The following is a 15,746-nucleotide window of genomic DNA, read 5'->3' on the forward strand; positions in this document are numbered from 1 at the left end:
CGTTTGCTCACTAAGGCATCCTTAGTACTGCCCAAAATATTTTCTGAACATCAAATGTGATTCTTCGCAAGTACTTCCTCGAACTACCACAATGTGATTTGATCCACATGACAACTTGTTCGGGGTACAAGAAGGTCGCGCCATTTTCAAATCTATACCCCAACAAAATTTGATAATTTTTAGAATGATGCGGGTGTGAATACGAACTCCTCTCGCGATAAAATCCAAAAAAAAATCACTCTCGCCGTTCAAATCACGGAATGGCTACTTCGTGATCGCGGTCTTGATCATCATCTATGTAAGAACTTCTCACGTTGACCAAACTTACAACAAGAGAAGAAGAGAAGAGGAGTGAAGAAATGGGGAAGTCGAGTCTCAAGAGCATCATGTCCACATTTCTCGTTGTTCTTCTCGTTTGCTGCTCGGTTAGTGAGCTCTGCGATGGCAGAGAGGTCGCGGAGACGACGAGCCAGGACTCGACCGGGTCGAGCGGCACTATATCGTTTTGGAGCGATTGCTGGAGATGGTTTCCCCGCCCCAGCTTCCCCATAATCCCTCCTCTTCCCCCCTTCTTGCGCCCTCCTTTCCCTTTCCCTCTCCCCTTCCCGTGGCCCCCTCACTGTGGTCCGCCACTAGCGCCGCGCACGCCGCCTCCGGCGCCCAAACCAAAGCCGATACCCTCAACACGAGCAAGAGGGCCGGCGGGTCCAAAGCCGATACCCGTGATACCTACGCTTGGGCCAACGCCACCGACCACGGTTGAGGGGCATACATTGGGCCCAACACCACCAACAAGCGAGGCACCAAGGGACGGATCGGTGCTAGGGCCGACGCCACCGACCCCGGTTCATGAGCCGGCGCTAGGACCAACACCCCCGACGCCCAACCGAGGGGCCAGCACTTGGGTCAACAACCCTAACCGAGGGGCCTGCACTCGGGTCGACTCCTCCGACCTCAATTGATGAGCCGGCGCTAGGGCCGACACCTCCGACCCCAACCGAGGGGTTTGCACTCAAGCCTACTCCACCAACCCCACCCGAGGGGCTCGCATTGGGGCCGACACCGCCAATAGATGAGCCAGCACTTGGGCCGACACCACCGACCCCGACCGAGGGGCCGGCACCGGGGCAAACACCGCCAATAGATGAGCCGGCACCCGGGCCGATGCCATTAACCCCAATTGAGGGGCCGACACCATCGAGAGAGGATCCGATGCCGGGTCCAACAGCAACATTGCAAGTAGAGGAACCAACACCGGGGCCAAACCCGGAACTAGCCAAGTGAATTCTCTCCCTATTATCGCTATACAGTCCTTTATATCATTTGCTAGAATTTTTAATTTTTGCCATAGTCTTACCGGATTCAGATTTAGCTTCGATCTTTTTTCTGTTTTGTCTAATTTTAGAGTAATAAAAGAAATTGCTTTTATTTATTTATTTATTTATTTTTGGAAAAAGGGGTGGGGGTTGTTTCAGGAGCATTAGAAGACTTGGTTAAATATTTTGGACAGGATGCCTCGGTCTCCAATGAAAATATAAATGAAGACAATTGTCCGATCGATCGCCTCGGAAAATATAATTAGATTATTGTTCACCTTGGGCAAGTTTGCAACATCTATTTAATTAACATAGATGAAAAACTTAGGAAGTAGGATCACCGGGGCTCAAGTCCACAAAGGCGTGCTCGGGCTTAGGTCCCCAGTCCCCCTGTCCGGATCCCTCGACCCATGAGTCGGGTCTATTGAGGTAGAGGCCGAGAAACCTAGTACCCGTGCCCATGCCCATGCCCGAGTCCCTAGTACCCAGGTCGAGGTCCATCGAGGGTGGACTCGGACTTGGTTATCCGGTTGCTCATACCCAAGTCACTAGTGTCCGAATAATATATGCGTGTTTAGGAAAATCAAATAAAATTTATCTCCAAACAGCATAAAATATTTTCCTAATCTTTTTCATATTTCAGCCAAACTCCGACAATTATTGCTATTTTCATCAAAAATAAATGTTTGGAATATATTTTCTGATAATTATAACATTTTCCATGAAATAAATGGAATCTATAAAAATGAAGGATAGCAATAAAAATAAAATATTTTACTTATAAGTGAGATCTATAATAGGGATGTGCGGTTCTAAATCTTGTGCGGGTTTCACTTGGAACCTAGGTGAAATAAGTTCCTAAAACCTCCCTTGGAACCACAAGTTTGTAAAACCTCCATTTTCACATTTTCAAGTCTTGTTCTGAGGTTTATATACAAATAAAACATTGGATGCCATGGAATTTTCAATTGCAATGAATCATCATATTTAATAACTGCCACTTGCTGCCACAGTCTGCATAGTTTTAGGAACCATGCTTACTTGCTTTTATGTTCTTTTGTTCTCGGGAATAGAAAAAGAACAAAATTTTTTTTGTGTATGTCGGTTAATTTTTCTATTCCCTTTTCCATATTGGTTTAGTGGTCAAGAAATAGATTTGGAATAGAAATAATAAGTCTCTTTTGATCTCAAGAACAAAAAAAGAAATAAGGTTATCTTAGAGAAACAAGCTCGGCGTCATCTAATGTGACTAATTATCAAGGGCGTCCAACGGCCAACGACCTAATATCGGTGGGCAATGGTGACTCCTAGCAACTATCGGTGGTAGCCACCGATGAGATTTACTTTATAAACCTAACCCATTTATGACCCATTTAAAACTCTTTTAAGACCTATTAACTTGTTAAGTAACACGTTTATGACCTACTTAAGCTTGTTTAAAATTCAAGGCAACCCATTTTTGGCTCATGTCATTAAATATAGGTTAAAATATGAGTTTTAGACTCATTTTGCTACCTCTACTAGCTATCCTCCCTGACATGGGCGATGGCCGCCCTCTTTGGCCTCAAACTAGGCTCGCCCTCACCGATCTGCACAAGAAGTGGCTGGGAATTTTCAAATTTCATGCATGATTTGACTAAAATCACTTTCTTGCTTGGCGAATCTCCGATCTGGATTTTCATCTTTATCTTCTTATAGAGAAATGTGAGTTAATGTCAATTGCGATTGATGTTATATTGGTCCAGTAGAGCCGTGCTTACTACTCTGTCACGTCCTAGTGTGATGAAAAATCAATATGCTTGTTGTTGTCGAAATTAATCTTGCTGGAGTATGAATTTAGCTCAGTGCTCTCCTATATGTCTATTTCTTTGTTTACTCTACCACTTTCTGTTTTACTAAATTGGAGACATCCTTTAAAATCATCTTCAAATTTTGTTTTCTGAGGTCATTTTAAAATATCTTGATCAGTTAAGTCGTTACAAAAGTCCAATTTTATCCCAACATAAATTGTTAAGTCTCCATTGACATTTGTATAATTAAATAAAAAAGTTGAAAATAAAAATCTATGACCTATATCAGTTCCGACCATTAGTAGTGCATAAACAATTCCATATTTAATCAAATCATGGAAAACTTGTTTCGTGTAATTTATTACTGAAATACTTCTATGCAAGACAAATCTAGTGAACAATTTTTATGATTTTTTTTTAAAATTTGATTTTATTTATATATTTTTTTTTTATTTTTCTTTTCTTTTACGAAATCCAACGAGGGCCAATCGACCCTTGCTAGATATGCCGAGTGCTGCAACGCCCGGCCTAGTGGCTGTCTACGAGGGCCACGACCCTCGCCCGTTGCTAGCGAGGGGTTTGCGGTCCTCGCACACGACCGGCGAGGGTTGGTTGGCAACTCTCATTGGACTTCGTAGGAAAGAAAATTAAAATTAAAAAATCAGAAATTACAAAAAAATTATAAATATAAAAATTGTTCAAGAGCATGATATCTCATTAATGAGTTGGCTCAACTAATAATCTTTATAAGCTAAATATTTTCTATGGGTGATAAAATATTTGGTAATTATTCCTTGCCAACTCATGTCTAAGCCACTCCACTATTTGATTGACACGTGTCATATCGGGGGCGGAGGCCACATTTCACAATTTTCAGAAGTTCATTTTTCACTCACCTTTACTTTTCCCCAAACACCTCTCGTCTGCATCTCCACATCCTTAACAAAATCGCTAGCCTAGGGTGCGCATGAAATCACTTCTCTCCAAGAAATGAACTTCTGATCAGAAATTGATTTCTCTACTTCTCCTCAAAAGTAGAAGTTGATTTTTCTACTTCTACTCTAGATTGACTTCTGATCAGAAAAATTTGTTTGGTAACGGTTGAAAATTTCGATTTTTGAAACATTATTACCAAAATTTTCGGTGGCGATGGTTGACGGCGGCGGCAGTGGTCGGTGGCGGAGGTGGTGGGCGGCCGTGGCGATGGTCTACGGTTAGCGGCGGCGGGGGTTGGTGGCCGGCGGCGGTGGGCAGCGGGGGGCAGCGGTCGGGCGGTGGTGGGCAGCCGTTGGCGGAGGTCGCGGTGGTGGTGGGTGGCTGGCCGGGCGGTGGTCACGGCGGTGATGGGCGTTGGCGGTCACGGGGGTGGTGGGCGGCCGTCGGCGGTCGGCGAAGGCGGGTCTGGTCCAAGAAGTGATTCTGAAGCCGAGAAGTTAAAATTTTTTACTTCTCAAAATTGGTCGAAAATCTTGTCAGAAGTAAAAAATCTTGCCAGAAGTGAAAAATCCTACCAGAAGTCAATTTTTTGCTAAACGGATTTCTACTTCGATCATATTTTTATCAAATACATTTCTCTGGCAAAGAAATAGAAATTCTGAAGTGATTTCATGTGCACCCCTAGTCGCAGCTGAAGTGGCCTCACGCCCGTCTGCGGCCGACGGCGAGGGAGCCGCTGGCTGTGCTGCTAAGATCGCGGGCAGCGGCGAGGCGGAGGCGGGGGTCAAGCTCTCTGCTCTCGAGCTCCCCTTCTTGAACTCTCCCTATTCTCTGTTTTTCTCTCGGTTTCAACCTCCCACCCACAAAACAGAATTCTGCCTTTTCCTTTCTCGGTTAATCGGCCAAAAATGAGCTCCTCCCGTTTCTCTCGCTGCCCTCTTCTTCTTTTTCACAGTAGAGAACCTCCCACTGAGCTTGATAGAGGGGAGCTCGTTCAAAAAGAAAACGAACAGCTATCCACTTTGGGGACTTTGAGCAAGCCTCTCACCTATCACCACCACCACTTGACTTGTTGTGGTTTGCCGTCGCTTGCCCCGCCCCATTCCGCCTACGCAGCACCACCTCCGTCCTAGCGCCAGGGACGTCGCTCTGCGCCAACAACTGCGGCTTCTTCAGCAACCTGACCGCCCAGAACCTCCGCTCTAAATGCTATCGCGACCTCCAGCTCAAGGAGCGGCGATCTTGAACGTGAAGCATGTCCTCAACCAGACCTTGACCCCTGCCTCCGCCTGTGGCCTTGCCGCCACCGTGTCCTCGCCGCATGCAATCTCAGCGGCTCAGCCCGCTGCTTCCTCTCCGCTGGCCGCAGACGAGTGCTAGGCTGCTTCAGCCGGGACTCGTCTGGCGGTTTTCTTGAGGATGTGAGGATGAAGGCGAGTGGTATTTAAGGAAAAGAAAAGGTGAGTGAAAAAATAAATTCTGAACAATCTGAAATGTGGTCCCCATATGACACGCGTCGACTAATTAGTGGAGTGGATTAGAGATGAGTTGGCAAGGAAGGACTACCTAATATTTTCTATGGGGTTAAAGAAAACTCATTTACAATCCACATGCTATAAGAGAGTTTTACAACTCACACCTATTAATTATCCATTCATTAAAACTTGACTAATTTATATTGAATATGGGTTTTCTACCCATTTAAACACCTCTACCACGGACAGGACATGTCCACCCTGTCGCAAGCTCATGTGGGCGTGGGCTTATAGACGTCGAAAGCTGGAGTCTTGGGACGCAAGGCATCATCATCCTCGCGGTTCTTTTTGTACCCCCATCAACCGACTACACCTTGGGTTTGAGGGTGCAAAAGCGGAGTCCAGAGCAGTGTCACGGTTGCCACATTGGGACAACATGCGGAACGTGTGGCCGTCCAAAAGGGCGTCCTTAGAACAGGCTCCTCTTGGGGCCGCCCATCTCTCCCACGGGGAGACGGGGGTCGACTCTTAGCCGGAGTCTTTCTCCCCTCCGGTCTCCATGGTGCGGTACACACCCCTTGTACATGGTCACAACCCTGCAGGGCAAGATCAGTGGGCAAGGAGCCAAGGGGAGAATGGTAGAGGATGGAGGAGAAGGCCAGCCCGGGGGTGTGTGGGTGTGGGGGGGTGGTGTGTGTTGTAGGCCGGACAAGAAGATATCCGCAGGGGCAATTCCACGGAGGAGAGGTGGCCGGGTCGTCGTGGAAGAGCCAACTGCGCTGCGACGAGCTGATCAAGTGTCTGCTCTGTTCTTAAATCCCTCCGACAATTCTAGGCAAACTGATGGCAGCTGCTCCTTACCCTTCACCCAATGACTATTGACATGTCTCTATAGCCTACCAAAACCATGCTTGAGTTTTACATTTGCAGACCCTTTTAAGTCGTCGGATCAATTATCCGAGCGTCCCTATATATACGAAGATGCCATTTTCTTTCTGCCCCCTCCTCCTCCTCCCTCCCCAAGACAAAAAAAATCCCACAATCCCCAAAAAATGCTCAAAAAGTCTAAAGCATCTAAAACCGAATCACCTAAAACCTTAAGCAACGCAAGAGGAAGTATAATCTTACTTTCATGTCTCTGAGTCCATTCATTGCAATCAAACAAGGCCCAAGGGGGTTGTTCCTGTTTCTAGGATAAAACTCCTGGTAAAAGATTTCCATTCATCACGATAATGCGGTTGAAATGCACATACGAAATATAGCTCGAAGTATACTGTGGTCCTCCACATATTCAAAGTGACAAGTCTCACTGAAAATTTCCACAAATTTCATTTCCAAAAGCAATCTAATATCTGCTCGGGGAAGTCTGAAAAACATCAAAACGTAGGGGGAAAAAGAATGTCAAAACACAGATGGAACTCTCACAACCGAGGTCGTCTGAACATCTTGCTCATGATGGTACCAAAAAAGCATGAAACTATAAAGCTAAACGATACTCATTCCATTTTGAATTCCCCCTCTGGCTAAAATGTTAATTACCCACCAAGAAAATTAACCCCGAACTGGCTCACTACTTCTTCTCTTCCTTCTCAGCCTCAGCGGCCTTCTTCATCCTCACGCCAACATGACGTTGGTTCATGCGCTCCACTCGCAGCTTGGCATATGCATTGAACGATTTCATCTGATCCGTGACCTTCACAAGTTCCACTGCTGGCTTTTCTCTTACAATGGGCAGGTAAGTTCCTTGGACTTGAGTTGCATTTGCAAGCTCTTCTGGAGTAGAATCACCAGCCTGCATGGAGAAGGAAGATGAGATGTTTTCAACGAGAACAGGGTTTCGGAAAAAAGTCAATACAATTTTTTAAGTTCTCAATTTACCTTGAATTTCCGTGCGCGTCTTGGGAAGACAACTAGTTTTGCCTTATATGTCTTTAGTCTTTGCACATTAGCTTGAAGACCTTCCAGTGAGCGATTCTTACGTCGATGATCAAGTGCAATTCCAATTGTTGGGGCTAATTTCTTTGGGATGCCTGCCGCCTGAGACATACAAAATGCGAGTTAAGCATAAGGCATGAACAAAATGCTGGAAATTGTAATAGGAAATCCTTGAAGAAAGAGCAATCAGGGGAGCCGTTTAGTTATCATCAAAATAAGGGAGAAAAAATGTAGGAATACCAAACCACAATGCAAAAAAAAAAAATAAAGAAGATAACAACAACAAAAAGTTAAAAACGAGAACAGAAGTCCCAAATTCTGTTTAGTTAGGTAAATGAAGCTAATCATGCAAATCTACTTGAAAGCTGCCACTTGAATAGCCGAATGCGACTTTGGCCACAGGTAGGTATATATGCCAGTAAAAGAGTACAGGGGCTTTAATAAAGCTTCTTATGCAAAATTATGGTGAAAATGATGTTAATGAGGTACAAATGGCCTATCTCCTTATGATGCTTCGTGATTTGGGATATAAAGATCTGAAAGGGGCAGTGAGCAATTTCCTAACTGACAGAATTATGAAGCAGAACAGCAAGTCAAATGATAGTCGAATGTCATCGTCACAAACTTTGAAAGGGCTGGATGGTCGCATCTATTCATTTTAATTGTATCAACACTGAAAAATTATCTTAACAAGGTAATGAAGATTCTTCATGACAAAGGAACCATTCAAACAAGGTACTCATTGTGACTATACCTTAAGTTCTTCAAGAGAAAATCCCTTCCCAGCCCTGACCTTCATATTATACTTCACGGTTTGACCATGGACAACTGGTCGGAGTGGACCTGCTGTTGGCCTCGGGAAAATCTTCACAGCCTTCTTTTGCCGAGCTGGGCACAAAATAAAGAACATCAGAATGCTCCGAGAATAAGAATGGCAACAAATGACATCACTTCTATATAAAGGGAGTAATTCAATTACCTAAGCGTCTTCTAGCTTTTCTTGCAGGCTGGTTAAACCAGGTCTTGACGTAATTTTGCCAGTGCTTTCTGAAGTGCCCACTTGGCACAACATTGTTATGTTTAACCATGACTTACCTAAAAAGGGGGGGAAAAAACAAAGCTTAGAGGGTTAAGATGGCTCTAAGATGTGGACTTTTGTTATCAGCAAAAGCTATTAGACTGTAAATACGTGACAGATAATGATCCAAAAACATTCACAAAAAGTACAGCAAATTTGTTTGTTCAGTCTGCACAATGTTAAAACTGGTTTTCAGTGCCTATTTAGAAATTCAGATAATATCATAATCACACGATCTTCCACATGGCTGACACAATAATTTCAATCCAGAATAACCATTTTCACATAAGAAAAAGACTGATATAATTAGGCATTAAACCAAACGATAGTGTGTCAAACGACATCACTTTTACTTTTGTCAACCAACAACTTATATAAGCTGAAACATGTTGAGCTCAAATCAGGATATTCTTAGATGCCTGAAATCCAGGTAAATCTCATTTAAAGTACAAGAATCATGTCCGCATTTAGAATTACGATCCCCTGAATGGGGATCGGCATTCTTAAACCTTCACATTCCCCTGCACACTAGACAACAAAATTCTACATCGCCAACAATTCTGACAAGTAGTACAATCAGATACAAATCAGAACTTGACAACCTCCTCAGCCCAAGAAAAGGATACAGTTACTTCCAACATTGCCTCGCCCACAAACCTTTCATCAATCCACACAAACAATAATTCAACAGAAGAGGTCGAGTGAAAACAAAACGCAGCATTTCCAACACACTACATTCGGCAGGGAAACAAGAACACCGTGATTCGTGAAGAGAACACCCCTCGCATCTACAACATTTAATGGCCCAATTAGATTGGCCAAAGCCGTTCACAGATTGAGCTTGATATCAGCAAAACCGATCGAACGACGCGACAAACGACCAAACTTTCAAACGATCAGGATAGAAACAGAGCAAAGCAACAGATTCGAACGCGGAATGAATCGAAGCAAATCCGACGTGAATCAACCGAAAAAGAATCGACTGAGAGATGAGTACCTGCTTCAGAGCCGACAAGTGAGCCGGGCGATCATTCGATCGACTGAGAGAAGCTTTATATCGCTTCCTATATAAAACCCTAGGGCTTTAAAAAAAAAAAAAGGTTTTTGGGCCTGACCCGATTCTTTTAGCTGTTTTTGGACTCGGGTCGCAGGAGAAAAGTTCAAGGCCCAATTAAGATGCGGTGTAGTCCCTTTCTTTTCAGTGACATTAGGGGCGCCGGAATCAAGCATTAGCTGGCGCAGCAAAGATTTTCCCCTTTATTTGTTCGGGGGGAGAGAGAGAGAGAGAGAGAGAGAGTTAAATGTGTTTAAGAAAACATGATTGGTCTAAGATTTGGTAAATGGGAATGATTCAGACTTGAATCGTATAATTTCTTCTTCATGGATTAAATTTGAATTGTAAGATCCGTTGATATCTACATTACATAACAACCAATTAGATTTAAAAAGACCAGCAATTCGTTGATATCCATATTACATCACAACATATTAGATTTAAAAAGACCGGTGTTGTATGGTGTAGGAGAGATAATTGCTACTGAGGTCAAGGCCGGCAACGTGATCATTGAATTTGTCACATTCCAACCCTCCCAACCTCCACGAGTAGTAATCTCCGTTTTTGCCTATTGATAATTATGATTCGAGCTTCAGATAAACGCAACGAGAACTTGCTCATTTGATTCCAAGGCTCCTCTTGAGCCATATCAAGGCCGATATCTCAATGTCATGGTACATTGGATTAGTAAAACTCGTGTTTACATCAGAAAATGATAAGCTTTTATTATCGACAAGTGATAAGTTTGGTCCATTATCCAAGAGGTGGTTGAGCCGTGAAGATTATCACACCAATCTCCTTGGTTTCCATGGACAATAGGACTTTTCGCGTCATCCTCGACCATGTATATTACAACAAAAATTTATGACACTACTGATGTATGTATGGATGGAGATGTTCTCTAAGAACCTAAAGAACTAACTTTCATGAGCAAGAAGACAACATCTCATAGTAATGTACTGAAACATGCAAACAAACATAGATCAAAATCTAGCATTAAGTATCTAGCTGCATATTTTCTTGTCTGCCAGAGCTTTCCTCACCTTTTGACATCCTTTTGCCATTCTCTTGGAGTAGTGCAAGAACCACCTACTCTTCTTGTCAATGATCAAGTTCTCTAGAACAACACCAACCCAAAACCCAACTCCAACGCCAGCCAACACGATTTTCCAATCCAAGTCGAATAGAGACTCTTCTTCATTATCTACGTCAAAAAGAGGTGGTGGTGGTGGTGGTGGAGCGTTATCGCCATTTTTGCATTTATTTGGCAGAGGACTTCCACACAACCCTTCATTCATCGCGAATGAACTGCTCCCGAATGTGTCGAATTGTGTTCCACGTGGTATTGGTCCCGACAATCGATTGTGAGAGACATTGAAAACCTCAAGAAATGTGAGGCTGGCTAGTTGTTGGGGAATCTCTCCCACGAGATTGTTCATGGAAAGATCTAGTGACTCGAGCATTGTCAGCTTTTCCAGGGAAGGAGGGATGCTACCGATGAGGAAGTTGTTTGAAAGGTTGAGCATACGAAGTGCCTTCAGATCTCCAATGAGTTCAGGAATGAAACCTTCAAACTTGTTATTGGAGAGGTCAATTGCCACAAGGTTATCTGGAATCTTCAGATATTCCCTTTTCGGTGCCCTTATTCATCAATGTTATCTCAAAAGTCATATTTGCGCGGAATGAAGCAATAGACAGATCAAGCCGTTGATAAATATTCATGTATGCCAGCTTATCTTGACCGACGATAACCTTCATGGCGCGGCTACTCTGCAACAACTTGGAAGGAAGTTTACCATTGAAGCTGTTGTTGGAAAGGTTTAGGATTTGTAAACTGGTGAAGTTAAGCTGGCTTAGATGACCTTCTATGGGACCATGGAACTTATTGGACTGCAAGCCAATAACTTTTAGGTAGGCCAATTCCGACAGCCAAATTGGGAATGTATCATTAATTTCGTTGCTACCAAGATTTAAGTACTCCAGTGCTCCGCAATTTCCTAAAGATCTCGGAACAGTCCCTCCTAGTCGGTTTTCTCTGAGGTCGATCATCTTCAATGCACAACCATCGGGGTAAACACGAGGAATCATGCCGCTGAATTTATTTCTCGCGAGGTTCAAATAAATCAAAGGAGCAACACTGCCCAGACAAGGAGGAAGTGTGCCATTCAGAGCATTGTTGGACAAATCGAGCACGGCAAGAGAGCTCACTTGACAAATGGATGTTGGAACTTCCCCAGATAGGAAATTGCTGGAGATGTTGTATATCATGACTGAGGGAGGTGGGATAGGGAGGGTTGTTTCCAGCAAGTTAGAACTAACGTCAAGGTACTTCAAGTTCGGCAAAGGAAGATCGGTCTGGTTGTTTTCGAAGCCCGTTAAAAGATTGTGAGAAAGATCTATATACTGGAGAGATTCTTTGCTATTGTTCCACATCCAACTAGGAATGGTCCCTCGGATTCTGTTGTGTTGTAGGTCTAACGACGTCCAATTTGCTTAAGTAGCCTATAAACTGTGGGAACTCGGTCAAGTTGCATGAATCCAAGAATAAGTAGGCAAGCTTCGATGCAGTGGTATTGACGAATGACTTCGTGAACGATATATTGTTGAAGGACAAGTCTAACATTCTCAAGTTCTTGAGTTTGAATAGATCATTTCCATCGAGAACGCCATTGAGATTAAGGGACTCCAGCCAAAGAAAATTCAAGATCCTTCAGATTCCACAACGTGCCCGGAATATCACCATGCAAGTCGTTGCGAGAAAGGTCGAGCCAAGTCAACTGCTTCAGGTTCTCAAATGAAGATGGAAATCCACCGCTAAACAGATTATCTACCAAACAGAGAGCAAAAAAGACAAAGGAGGCGTTAGTTACACCATTGAATTTCAATTTCATTTTTTCTCTTTGGTTAAATAATCTCGTCGTCGTCTGAACTATTACCTGAAAAATGAAAAAGATCTATTACCTGAAATGTCCAACTTGGTAAGTTTGGTCAAGTTGACCACCCACTCCAAAGTATCACCACTCAAGTTATTGTAGCTGGGTAAGATTAGCAAAGGAAGCAGATTTGACCTGCAGTTATTACCAGTGTAGCTGGTAGTTGATTACTCAAGTATAATTTGAAGATTAGCAAATGGAAACAGGAAAGTCTCCATTCAATCCACAATATACAAGCCCAAGCGATGTCAGGGAAGAGAAATTCGCTAGCACAGGAGGGATAGGTGACAACAAGCTCACTCCAGAAAGATCAAGTTCTTTTAGCCCAGTCAAATTATGAACAAAGTTGCCCACGTTGGGCAAATGAAGTGCCTCGGAAAAAGAATCGGACAAATCGAGAGAAACTAACTCAGAGAGTTGCGAGATATCGTGAGGTATTTCACCGGAAAAGTCCGAGCTGGCAAGATTAAGATATTGTAACCTGGAAAGATTGCCGAAGCCGTATGGGATTGGGGGAGAAGTTGAATCTGTTGTACGCAAGATTGAGCGACTCCAGGTGAACGAGTCGAAAGAGAGTGGTGTTGGGACTCATGGTGCCCGAGAGACAACTTCCACTGAGGTCGAGGGCGATCACTCGGCCGGTGACCTCATCACATTCGACGCCGTCCCACGAACAACAATCTCCACTTCCATTCAGTGACCAGGATTGGACCTTTGGATATTCGCATCGCCGAATCTGTCCTGTTGGTTCTGAAACTTCTCTTGAATTCCATTAAGGCAGAGCTCTCATCCGCATGACATAGTTCCCGAGCAAACCTAGTAGGGAAGACAGAAAGTAGGAACATCCAAGTAAGCAGCAGATACAACGATAAGGCTGCCATAATTTTCTGCTTTTGTTTTCCTTCTTTTGGTCACTGAGGTGAGTTCTCGAGGGAGAGTGCGACGGAGAAGCTTTTTGTAGGCGGCAACAATTCGCTCTCTTTTCCATACTTGAGTGTTTATTTACGGTACTGCATTTCGATAAAATTTCAACATATTGCGTGGATCTCATTGTTCTTTTTTTTTTTTTTTTTTTTCTGTTAAACCAATGTCAAGAGTTATAAGTAAATATGCCTTTTTTTTTTTGAAAAGGGAAAACAAGTTGGTCACACATCCACAAGGTACAGATCTGGTCGAATTCTCGTGCATGCCGTGATTGATGTTGATCCACTAAAATGGAATCTCATACTTTTTCCATAGGAAGACTTTTGTCCGTCTCTTAGATTGACCAACGTGAGTCATTCTATAATTCTTAGGGTCATAGCGCTTTGTTTGCGCAAATATATGTCGACCTTATCTTCGACATAGGCCGGTCAAGTAATTCTCTTATCGGTACTCCTAAATATGAGGATCTCAATGGGTTTAGCAAAAGTACGCGATTCACGACAGAAAAATACGTGATTCCCGCCGAAAGGAAAGGTCTATTATGAGATCGTTAACTATTTCCTTAGTAATTTCTTACAAGCTTGTGAGTTCAGATTCAACCACTCAGGTCATAGAACACTACTTAAACTTCGATAAAACAAAATTGAAAGACAAGGTCTTTTCTGAATTCTTACAGATCATTAACTATGTCTCCTCTTTCTACTTACTTTTTGTCATTCTTATTAAAATAACAGCCTTACCCTGCACGTCGCAGGCGTGGGACGAGGATGGAGATGGGGACTTCCATGGCCCCCGCTCGCCAGTCGTTGCTAGTATTATTGGCATGGCCCACTTTCTTAGTGAAATTTCATCTCACATCTTTTCCATGGAGAAGGGCAAAAAAAAAAAAAAAAAGACCAAACTTGACAAACCACAACAGAGAATTTTCTTCCTTATGGCTATTTTATGGCTATCAGTAGATGGATTTAAGTGTCATGATGATACTTTAGCTTAATCTACATCGTAAGTTCATAAATTTATTAGGATAAGTTAAAAAATATCGTATTTTTTTATCGAGTCAATTTGTGTGATCACGATCAAGTAAAGATAGTTCGGTATTTTATGGCCTAAAGAAGGGATAGTTCCACGTTTAACATATAGTTTGAGATACTAGTAGAACGTACCATGCGTGTGTAGCACACGTTAATACCACACATCTTTTAAAACTCCATAGAAATCAAATTTTCTTGAGCATAGGTTGAATTCTCCTGCATGCCGTGATTGATCGTTCATATGCAGTCATAGTTGCATAGTTGGTCCACTAAAAATGGAATCTCATGCTTTTTCCACAAAAAAGACCAAACCGTGAGACCCGCCATTTAGATTGACCAACGGGAGTCAATTCTATAATTTCTTGAAGTATTCCTAGTCCTTCAATCACAAAAAAAAAAAAAAAATCCAAATCATCGATTGAATATATTTTGAGATTTGATGTATCATCCCCTCGTTTTATTTGAAAAAATTGACAAGAAAAAATTATTCATAAAACTTTAAACCTATTGCACTTTTGTCAACTTAGTCATAGACATTCAAGTTTGCCTATTGAATCCATCCGGTCGATTTTGCCAGGAAATTGTGTATGACGGTCGTCCTATGTGGCACATTTGGGACTGACGTGGACAATTTTTAATAAGTTTTTTTAATTTTTAATGTTAATATTTATTTTCCTTCTTTTGCTTTTTTTTTTTCTTTACGTCGGTGGGGGTCATCGCCTATTCTCACCGGCCGCGGCAAGGGCCTCTGGTGAGAGCCTTCACTACCTTGTCGGCTATGGGCAATGCGGTCCTTGCTAGATCCGACAAAGGGCCTTCGCGCCCTCACCTATGGCCGACGAGGCCGTGATGGCCCTTGACAAGAGATTCGTAGCCCCACCAGTTGCGAACGAGGGCACGAAGGCCCTTGATAGATCTAGGTGCAGACCTTCGTGGCCATATCGACCATGGGCGAGGTGGCCCTCACATAGATTTGGTGAGGGCATTCGTGCCCTAACCTATGGCCGGCGATGCCACGAAGGCCCTCACCCACGGCAGCCTCACCAAGGGCCTTTTGTGGCCCTTGCCCAATCTAGGCAAGACTTTCATGGTCGGCAAGGGTACTTAGTGACCCTCACCGGCGTAGAAAAAGAAAAAAATAAAAGAAAATAAAATAAAAAAATTGAAAAAATAAAATATTATCTTGAATTCTCCACGTTAGTGTTTTTTGATCAAAATATATTAGATGGACTCAATTGTCAAAATATGAAAAGGATTATGACTCCATTGCCAAA

At 43.1% G+C, this 15,746-nt stretch overlaps 3 protein-coding genes across 6 annotated transcripts in view; all 3 read right to left on the reverse strand.

Moving 5' to 3' along the window:
* Positions 1-1,627: 1,627 nt before the first annotated feature.
* The window catches only part of LOC115730401 (60S ribosomal protein L13-1), a 47,085-nt gene continuing 32,966 nt past the window's right edge, over positions 1,628-15,746 (reverse strand). Inside the window, exons 1-6 of one of the 4 annotated variants that reach the window (XM_048276399.1) lie at positions 9,528-9,608; positions 8,432-8,547; positions 8,207-8,340; positions 7,396-7,554; positions 7,074-7,309; positions 1,628-1,639 (exon numbers count right to left, since the gene is read on the reverse strand). In XM_048276399.1, coding sequence (XP_048132356.1) covers positions 7,088-7,309; positions 7,396-7,554; positions 8,207-8,340; positions 8,432-8,540 — 624 coding nt within the window. In that variant the 5' untranslated portion in view covers positions 8,541-8,547; positions 9,528-9,608 and the 3' untranslated portion in view covers positions 1,628-1,639; positions 7,074-7,087. Of the gene's footprint in view, positions 1,640-6,823; positions 7,310-7,395; positions 7,555-8,206; positions 8,341-8,431; positions 8,548-9,462; positions 9,609-15,746 lie in introns of those variants that run through there. The other 3 variants (XM_048276396.1, XM_048276397.1, XM_048276398.1) reach the window with 3 other exon arrangements.
* On the reverse strand, positions 10,567-11,535 carry LOC115732669 (putative receptor like protein 25). The gene has a single exon (XM_048276400.1). The coding sequence runs from the start codon at positions 11,108-11,110 to the stop codon at positions 10,589-10,591; it is 522 nt and encodes a 173-aa protein (XP_048132357.1). The 5' UTR covers positions 11,111-11,535; the 3' UTR covers positions 10,567-10,588.
* Positions 11,190-12,017, reverse strand: LOC125314185 (receptor like protein 23-like). Its single transcript, XM_048275689.1, has one exon. It carries the CDS (start codon positions 12,015-12,017, stop codon positions 11,190-11,192), a length of 828 nt encoding a protein of 275 aa, XP_048131646.1.

This window comes from Rhodamnia argentea, chromosome 3 (genome assembly GCF_020921035.1).
Source record: "Rhodamnia argentea isolate NSW1041297 chromosome 3, ASM2092103v1, whole genome shotgun sequence".
NCBI classification, from domain to species: Eukaryota; Viridiplantae; Streptophyta; class Magnoliopsida; order Myrtales; family Myrtaceae; genus Rhodamnia; species Rhodamnia argentea.

What these genes read in the sequence shown, in the direction of transcription:
- LOC115732669 (XM_048276400.1), bottom strand. Translation starts at nt 11,110, where the DNA reads ATGCTCAACCTTTCAAACAACTTCCTCATCGGTAGCATCCCTCCTTCC.
- LOC125314185 (XM_048275689.1), bottom strand. Translation starts at nt 12,017, where the DNA reads ATGTGGAACAATAGCAAAGAATCTCTCCAGTATATAGATCTTTCTCAC.